Below are 9,620 nucleotides of genomic sequence, written 5' to 3'. Positions count from 1 at the left end.
AAAAAAAATGTGTCTTACAACAGAACAACAAGCTGCAAATCGAAGAAATGGGCATTGTTTGTTAAAATACTAGCCACTCCCTTAGCTCAGTGGGTAAAGGCGCAGCTACAAAGCAAGGTTTTTCAGGTTGAAAAATTTCTCGACTTCCCTGGGCATAGAGTTTGATTATACTTACCACACAATTATACTACAGCAAAAATGGTAGAGGCATCGAAAGCTCTCAATTAATAACTGTAAAAGTGCATCTAGAACACTAAGTTGACAGCAAGCAATAAGCTAATATGCTATATGCAATAAGCTTGAAATGCGAAGGTGACTGATGCTGCAGCTAATGTACCTCCCCGCTCTGCCATTGGTCCTCATCCACGGATATCACATAATATTGTTGAATCAGCTTGCGCTCGGTTGAAATGCTCACCAAACTCCGGTCCGGACGGCATACCATCTATCATCTTGAAGAAGTGTAGTTCTGCTCTCTCGCATCCTCTAGCTATTATTTTCAACCGCTCGCTCTCATCCGGATCTTTTCTTAAAACATGAAAGATATCATTCGTTTTTCCCGTATACAAAAAAAGCGATAAACAAGAGGTTTGATTGTCCTCGACTTCCTCAAGCATCATTGTCTCAACTACGTTTCCGAGACACAACATGGGTTCATGCCGAAGAGATCCACCTGCACCAATCTGGTTCCATACACGTCTTTTATCATCAAGACTATATAAGCTCACAGGCAGGTCGATGCTATTTATACTGATTTTTCAGCTGCTTTCGATAAAATCAACCATGAAATCTTGATCGCAAAGCTTGAACGTCTTGGTTTCTCTGGTTCGTTGCTAGATTGGCTAAACTCTTATCTGGTTGGTCGTTCAGTGTCGGTCGAAATTGGTAATACTATATCAGAACCATTCCATGTCACATCTGGTGTTCCACAGGGCAGTCATATTGGCCCATTCTTATTCTTGCTGTACCTGAATGACGTCAACCTAGTGCTCAAATGTTTTAAGCTCTCGTATGCCGATGACTTCAAACTCTATTATGTAATACCTGAGAAGAAGATGCACATTTCCTTCAGAAAGAATTTAACTTTTTTTTCAAATGGTGCGAAACTAATCGTATGACATTCAAAGTGTTTTTTATGTTACTTCATACGCGAAGTTAACGATTTTCAGAGTTGGTTGGAAATGCTAACATGAAGCTTTAGTGTGATGATTTATTAGCTAGAGAATGATCTTTAGAAGAATGTAGGTGGATAGTTCCGTTAGAGTACGGCAGTATGAAAATTGAATAGAAGTTGAAAATGAGCGAAGGGCCATTAAAGCGACAGTTTTCAAGATAGACGCACATTTTTGCCTGTGGACTTGGAGACATACTTCAAGTCCCCGCGTACATCGTACGGGCTAGGCAAAAATGTGCGTCATCTTGAAAAACTGTCGCTTTAATGGCCCTTCGCTCATTTTCAACTTCTATTCAATTTTCATACTGCCGTACTCTAACGGAACTATCCACCTACATTCTTCTAAAGATCATTCTCTAGCTAATAAATCATCACACTAAAGCTTCATGTTAGCATTTCCAACCAACTCTGATAATCGTATGAGCTTGAATGCCAACAAATGCTCAGTAATTTCCTTTGGACGTAAACGTTCTGTCATTTCATTTGATTACACCATTGCCGGAATATCTCTAAAGAGAGAATCTACTGTTATGGATTTGGGTGTTCTCTTAGATTCGAAACTTACTTTTAAAGATCATGTAGGATATATAACCTCCAAAGCTTCTAAATGCCTGGGCTTTATTTTCGTGCTGCAAAAGAATTCTCGGATATTCACTGTTTGAAGACCCTGTATTGTTCTTTAGTTCGCTCTACATTAAAGTACGCAGTTGTGGTCTGGGCTCCTTACTATCAGAACAGCGTCCAGCAAGTAGAAGCTATCCAACATAAGTTTATTCGCTTTGCTCTTCGACGTTTGCCTTGGAATGATCCATATAATCTCCCTAGATATGAAGATCGTTGTAAATTAATTGACCTTGATCTTCTGGAGGTTCGTAGGAATGTCACTAAGGCTTGTTTCATATCTGATGTTGTTCAATCTCACATAGATTGTCCTACAGTGTTACGTGAGTTAAATTTTGATATCGACATTCCGTACTAATTATGGCTATAATGAGCCTTTAAGTAGTATGTGTCGTGTGTTCAACCATGTCTTCGACTTTCATCTGGCACGTTCCATTAATAAAAATAGGTTCCGTGAAGTGCTCAGTTAGTAAATTATAGGTAGTAGTAAGAAATAGAATAAAGGGTGATACGGTCAAAATTTGGTCAATATCAACTTGACGTATTTCTTTCAATTTTGCATTTAAAAAACCTGAACACCCCTCATTTTGAAGGTGTGTGTCTGTAGAATGTTGCTCCTATTTTGATTTTGGAATTCACTCTTCAGTTGTCAAAATGCCGTCCAAGCAAGAAGAGCAGCGTATCAAAATTTTGCTCGCGCATCGCGAAAATCCGAGCTACTCGCACGCAAAGTTGGCAAAATCGCTAAAAGTTGCCAAATCAACCGTTACAAATGTAATTAAAGTGTTTGGGGAACGTTTGTCGACAGCCAGGAAGTCTGGATCGGGGGGAAATCGAAAACCGGAAGCCGCTGAGACGACAAAAAGAGTTGCCGGTAGTTTCAAGCGAAACCCTAATCTCTCTCTCCGAGATGCCGCAAATAAGCTGGGTGTATCGTCTACAACCGTGCATCGAGCCAAAAAAACGAGCGGGACTATCGACTTACAAGAAGGTAGTGACTCCAAATCGCGATGATAAACAAAATACGACGGCCAAAGCGCGATCCCAGAGGCTGTACACGACGATGCTGACGATGTTTGACTGCGTGGTAATGGACGACGAAACCTACGTCAAAGCCGACTACAAGCAGCTTCCGGGACAGGAGTTTTATACGGCAAAAGGAAGGGGAAAGGTAGCAGATGTTTTCAAGCACATGAAACTGTCAAAGTTCGCAAAGAAATATCTGGTTTGGCAAGCCATCTGTACCTGTGGCTTGAAAAGCAGCATTTTCATAGCTTCCGGGACTGTCAACCAAGAAATTTACGTGAAAGAGTGTTTGAATAAACGTCTGCTGCCTTTCCTGAAGAAACACGGTTGTTCCGTACTGTTTTGGCCGGATTTGGCATCTTGCCATTACGGTAAAAAGGCCATGGAGTGGTACGCCGCCAACAACGTGCAGGTGGTTCCCAAGGACAAGAACCCTCCCAACACGCCAGAGCTCCGCCCAATTGAGAAATACTGGGCTATTGTCAAGCGGAACCTAAAGAAGACCAAAAAAAACTGCTAAGGACGAGCAGCAGTTCAAGGCAAACTGGCTTTCTGCGGCGAAGAAGGTGGACAAGGTGGCTGTACAAAATCTGATGGCAGGGGTCAAGCGTAAGGCCCGGCAATTCGGATTTGGAAAAGCGGAAACCTAACTGAATATTTTTCCTGAATTTTATACTAATTGAACTTGAAAAAGAAATTTAATTTGATTTTTTAAATAAACGATTTCACCGATTTACACGCGTTTTCCCTTGACCAAATTTTGACCGTATCACCCTTTAATGTCGTATTTTGTTCAGTCTTAAGTTAATAATGTATCATTTGGAATGTACTGTTCTGTTGATGCGAAAAGATGAGGAGGTTTTATGCCCATTTGAAAAAAAAAAAAAACTTTTATAAGCTCCACTCAAATGGGCTTTTCCCTGCTCCCAATAAAGAATAAAGAATAAAGAATAAATAATAAAGAAGAAGAAGAAGAATTCACGAATTATTCTGTTTGATTCATTATACGTAAATTTATACATTGCCATGATTTTAATTTTGAACAATTTTCCAAAAACGGAGAAAGTTTGAAGTCCTCTCAGTGGGAAGCATAGATTGAGAAACGGTTTTCTAAAATATTGAGGATTTTACAATGCATTTTTCAATAGGGTTTTAATTCACTGCATACAATTCAAATTCTCAAATGTGAATACGAAGCTCTCTAAAATATTGGTTCGCATAGAAAGCTGTCAATTAATACCTCTAGAAGTACTTCAAATAACACTAAGCTGAGGGCATCGGAGCCTAGAAAAAGAAGAAAAACAACTTTTGGTTTAAACATAAAATCAACCATAATTGCCATAATTTGCTAATTTCAGCCGTAACGTGGATTTAGAAACATTTGAAATTCTGTGTGGTTCGGCTGGACGTGAAATCAAAATCAACACAAAAGTACAAGCTTCCTCCTTAAGAATCCACGCACTTGCAGAAAATTTCAAATTTAAAGCTATGGTTTCAGTTACACATATTCCTTTTCATAAAATTAACGAAATTTGCAACTTATTCATAATAAGACTCTTTTAAATTGCCACCCGGGTGGGGCGGGGTACCTCATTAATATTTTGCGACGCTAATTAATAATGCAGCACATCTTGGAAAAGAACCAATTGTGAGTGCCTGCTTCCCGTTCTTCCCCGTTCCACAAAGGGCGTGATCAATACAAAAAGCTGTTACCCTTTTTTCGTACTCCATATTCCCCGAACAATATGTCTAACGGGATCTACTTCCTCCCGTCGCAGTGCCAAGTTCTGTTTTGTGTTAAAGTTTGATTCGAATGGAACCAGAGAGTTTGGAAAAGTTTACACGTCCACCCCCCCCATCCACCCACCGTTCTCCGGGCACGAACCCGGGGACATATTCGCAATACAAGCTGACAGCTCAGTTATATCACGTTTACCAGGAAAAACCGAAGCCACAATGGATCGCTCTCCGAGTGAAGTTCTGGTTAAGTAGGGGGCTGCTCATAAGCCACGTAGACACTTGAAGGGGAGAGGGGGCTATATACGGTCCATACTTATTTTCAAAAAATTGTATGAACGATTGCTTACGCTGTTGGAGGGGAGGGGGGTCTAAATCCTCTCAAAAACGGTCTACGTAGTTTACGAACAACCCTTCGGTACAGCGGCATGTTAAAGACAAAGAAAACATGAATCTTGCAATTGTTCGGGTGATTCGGCAAACATTTGTTCGGCGAACTGCTACACTGCCATGATGTGGCTGCTTCGGCAGAAAAGCAGCTGTCTAAAAGCCTCCCGATTGTTGTAATTCCGTCCCAGCAGTGAGGGGTGGCGGAGCTTTTTCTTCTATCGTGTGGAATTCGTGTGGGGTTGGTGACAATGAGAAGGAGGGTTCTGATGGGTTAGCTAAATTGTGATTTTCTCCTAGGATACGCCTTTCAGAAATTTTCGGATTGTCAGTTGGCGGAACAAGCTCAAGAGGTTGTTCGTTGTAAGGATAATTTTCAGGATCAGTGGGTTGGTTAGAAGGCTGAAAGAACAAGTCATCTATGCAATATATAATTGAAATAAATGGATTTTGTGCGAACATTTGTGACATAGTAGACTTTCACGTTTGATCGATTTTGTTTGTAGATTATAAGCACACACAAAATATCATTATTCATAAATTGCAATCAACGTGCCGTCGTCTCAGCTGTCATTTGATGAGCATCCAATTTATTCAGAAAATCGTTTTAAAACCACACTATCAATCCAGTATCTACGAAAACAACATAATATCGCTTCTCAAACATACATCATTTGTAAATATGCGCTTAAACCAACAATGTATGTACCCAGACCCATCAACTCTAAAGCCACCGATATTACCAACAAACCAAAATTTATTGATATTAAAGCACGATCACATCGCGCATTGGTCATGCCACACCTTCCAGCCAGCCAACCAGCCAGAGCAACGCAACCCGACGACAACGAGGACGATTCATCCACCTACACGTGCCCACGATTATGCACGACTGCAGTATGACAGATTTTATTAGCCCGACATCGCCACACCATCCCACAATTGTGTTATATAGGTGCCACGTTGCGACTTTTTTTTTTGCCCACTCCAATCACTTCGCACCACCCCCACTTCCAGGTGTCAATTCTAGCCCAACACACCACCCGCTGCGTCGGCAAACAGCGCAGCATTTTACAATGATGAGTGTTGTAACCGATTACCGCAAATGTGGTCTTTGTGCCCGCATTCACCTTTGCCAACCATCCGCACACCTACGCAGTCTGGGAGAGCATCCTACGGACGCAAAAAAAATAAAAATTCTCGGTATCTGCCATGTTCAATCCAGCATCCGTTCGCTGGGTGAAAGGATATTCACGATATGTGACAACGCCACAGCCAATCATGTTCACGTACGCTGTTATTACACTACCTGTACCTACCTACCAGCGCTGCAGCGGTGGATAGATAATGGAAACTGATCTCAGAGACCTGTCAAGTGCTAAACACCTTCACGTGTGCCTATATTCCGATGAAATGCAGATGTCGTTGTTTGAGAGCACTATAATCGGATCTAGCATAAGCCGGGGTTTATTTAGCTAGCACTGAATGAAGAGCTTAGTAAATCATAATTTCAGAAATATGGTAAATTCTCATTATTATACATCGTAACTGTAAAAAATGGCTCTCACACAGGGAATCAAAAATGATCTTGTCATGACAAAATGACAAACGACAGACGAGACAAATAAAAATGGGTAATCAGTAACGGCAAGCAACAAAGATAAAATTGTTTAAAAGTTTGTCTGTAACAAGCGCGGTTGATGACGTAGGTAGATTGGAACATTGGAACGGTGGAATGACATTATATAAATTCCACCATTTTTCACTTGTTACAAATTCAAACTAAATTACATTTAATTTGAACCTAGATGCTCCAGTTACTGCAGTAACTAACCAGCCTTAATTGTAATGTTCGAGCGAAATCTCTGGACGTTCCCCTTTCAACTAAGATGTGAACAGTTGTCCCCTGCAGCATCCCCTGTAGTGGTTATTGATCGATAAGTTTGTCTCTTTTCTTTACATATACTGTCCCTTTCCTACAACCAACTTCAAATGTATTGAATTGGAAGAATAAAAATCAATTGAATAATCGGTGAAGTAATTCGCACGCGTTTTTCTTTACTCGTTCTTACGATCGTGATTTCCCGGGTTTTCCGTATTTTCTCCGGCTCTGGCCACTCCATAAATTGGTCCTTCGAACCGGATCGGGCCGTGGGTGATCAAAAAGGTGCGTTTATCCTTTTTTCGTCACTGTGCCGCGATTCGTGAAAGTGAGTACCAGAGTGAGGTTGGAATATCACCTCTGAAAAGAACATTCCCGGTGAAAGTGGGTGATACTGAAACTTATCATCGTCTAGTTTATCCACAATGGACAAGCTACTACGCGAGAGGAGATCGCTCGAAGCACGTTTATACCGAGCATCGCAAAATATCCAGAAGCTTCATAAGAGGAATGATATCGATGACGTTGACATCGAAACCGAGCTGGATAACATTCGAGAAATTTGGGCGGCTTATCTCTCGGTTCAGTAGCGAATGGTGGATAGTTACAAGGATGACGAAATGGATGAAATCCTGAAACATCAGGCCGAACTCGAGGGTAATATCGCTCCCCTGAAAGGTACCTTGTTGAAGCTCCGAAAAAGGTTCGATTTTTCTTCGACCCGCAATGAGGCAGCATCACAAGATGGCGGCGCTGCCATTCAACAACTGGCACAGCAACAGGCAGAATTCATCCGACTGATCTCCAGCAGCTTCAATACGGCGTCCAACTCAAGCAGCAGTTCAACGGTTGTTGCCCAAAATGCTTCTCCACACACCGATGTCAAGCTCCCTCGGATGAATCTGCCTACATTTGGAGGCAACATCCTCGAATGGCCTTCTATTTTTGACCTGTTCGACAGTGCGGTACACAAGAACGTGGTTCTACAGGATAGTCAGAAGCTCTACTTCCTCAAGACCAACCTTGTCGAAGAAGCCGATGCTCTGATATCGCACCTTCGTATAGAAGACGCCAACTATGCTCCCGCTCTAGCCAAGCTGAAGGCTAGGTACAACAAGCCGCTCGAAATCGCTGCACAGCACATTCATCGGTTCTTGAATCAACAATCCATGACGTCACCATCAGCTGCTGGTTTGCGCTCCCTACATGATGTGTCCGATGAAGTTATTCGAGCACTGGAGGCCATGAATCAGGAAGGAAGGGATATATGGTTGCTGTACATTCTAGCCGAAAAACTGGATCCTGAAAGTAAGCAGTTGTGGTGTCAAAAAAGGTCGGAGCTCAAAGACGAACAAGTTACCTTGGAGAGGCTCCTGAAGTTTATCGATGCCCAAAGCTGCGCACTGAAATCTGTTCAGCCGATTCATCAGAAGAAACCGATGTTCATCACGCCTTTTCCAAGCAAACATTCTACCAGGGGACCAACAGCTCTCGTCACCACCGGGCACTTCTCTCCTCCACTAATGTGCGTTTTTTTGTGCAAAATCACCGCATCAACTGTATCAGCGTGGTAAGTTTCTTCATGTCAGCTCCGATAAACTACTTCATTTTATCCGTAGGCAGAACCGCTGTGAGAACTGCCTGAAGCAACATTCCGGTGAACCTTGCCAGTCCGGCAATTGTCGGAAATGTAATCTTCCACACCACACTCGTCTGCACGAAGCACTCCAATCGACTGCCGCTTCAACGACAGGCAACAGTACAGCGGCCACAACCAATATCTATGGTTCGTCTTCGATGCCGCAAACATTGATTGCACCGCTCTGTCGAGCAACCGATTTCATGGACACCAACGTTCTACTCCTGACTGCTACCATCAACGTCTTAGACAAGTTTGGACGTCCACATGCTTGTCGAGCAGTCCTTGATTGCGCGTCTCACACAAGCTACATCACTGAGGATTTGTGTAAGAAATTGTGTCTCTCCACTGCAGATGTGGATTTCGAATTCGGTGGAATTGCTAATACTTCTGGGCACGCGAATAAAGGAGCAGTGATTACATTCGCTTCACGTTGCTCAGACTATCGGAATGTAGTGCCGTGCATTATTCTTAAGCGACTTACTTCTGAGCTCCCGTTAAAGCCGATCAACATCACGGATTGGCCAATTCCAGGTTCGGTTCAGTTGGCTGATCCCCAATTTCACCATCCCGGAAAGGTCAGCATCCTTCTCGGGAACAAACTCTTCTTCCAGCTGCTCGAGCCTGGAAGAATCAACCTTGGTTTGGACGACTGGCTTCCCGTACTCCAGAATACTAAATTAGGATGGGTGGTTTCTGGTGACTTCAAAGACTGCGACAATCAACCACACACTAACGCTCCTTCATGCTTACTGACGGCTCCCAATGATCCTTTCTCCGATCAGCTCCGCAAGTTCTGGGAACTGGAGGAATACACTCAACGATGAAGAGATCCGATGTGAAAAGCATTTCACGAAGCACACGATTCTTAAGAGTTCCGGAAAATTCATCGTTCGGCTTCCATACTTAGACAGCCCTACTTCTCTCGGCAAATCGAGGGAAATTGCAGAGAAAAGACTGCTACACCTCGAGCGCAAATTGGAACCCTAATTTGAAACAACAGTACCATTCTTTTATGCGAGAGTACATCGACCTCGGGCACATGAGTCTCGCCACTACACCAGTATCGGAGAATTGTGTTTTCCTTCCACACCATTGCGTAATAAAGGAGGATAGTTCGACGACAAAGTGCCGGGTGGTCTTCGACGCCTCAG

The 9,620-nt window shown here is 42.7% G+C and overlaps 1 protein-coding gene across 1 annotated transcript; it reads left to right on the top strand.

Annotated features, from left to right (window-relative positions):
• Positions 1 to 7,420: 7,420 nt before the first annotated feature.
• LOC135704270 (uncharacterized) lies at positions 7,421 to 9,293 on the top strand. Its single transcript, XM_065225734.1, has 3 exons — positions 7,421 to 8,397; positions 8,447 to 8,793; positions 9,001 to 9,293. Exons 1-3 carry the CDS (start codon positions 7,421 to 7,423, stop codon positions 9,291 to 9,293), a joined length of 1,617 nt encoding a protein of 538 aa, XP_065081806.1.
• Positions 9,294 to 9,620: the final 327 nt, after the last annotated feature.

The sequence above is a fragment of the Ochlerotatus camptorhynchus genome, unplaced genomic scaffold (genome assembly GCF_037179485.1).
Source record: "Ochlerotatus camptorhynchus isolate MF236.1 unplaced genomic scaffold, CSIRO-AGI_Acam_v1.1 ptg000232l, whole genome shotgun sequence".
Classification (NCBI taxonomy): Eukaryota; Metazoa; Arthropoda; class Insecta; order Diptera; family Culicidae; genus Ochlerotatus; species Ochlerotatus camptorhynchus.
Note: the sequence above shows the minus strand (reverse complement) of the source record. Positions and strands in the feature narration are given on the sequence as shown.

Coding starts and splice junctions, on each gene's coding strand:
- LOC135704270 (XM_065225734.1), top strand. CDS start 7,421: ATGGTGGATAGTTACAAGGATGACGAAATGGATGAAATCCTGAAACAT. Junction 8,398..8,446: donor GCATCAACTGTATCAGCGTG/GTAAGTTTCTTC, acceptor TTTTATCCGTAG/GCAGAACCGCTGTGAGAACT. Junction 8,794..9,000: donor CTACATCACTGAGGATTTGT/GTAAGAAATTGT, acceptor GGCCAATTCCAG/GTTCGGTTCAGTTGGCTGAT.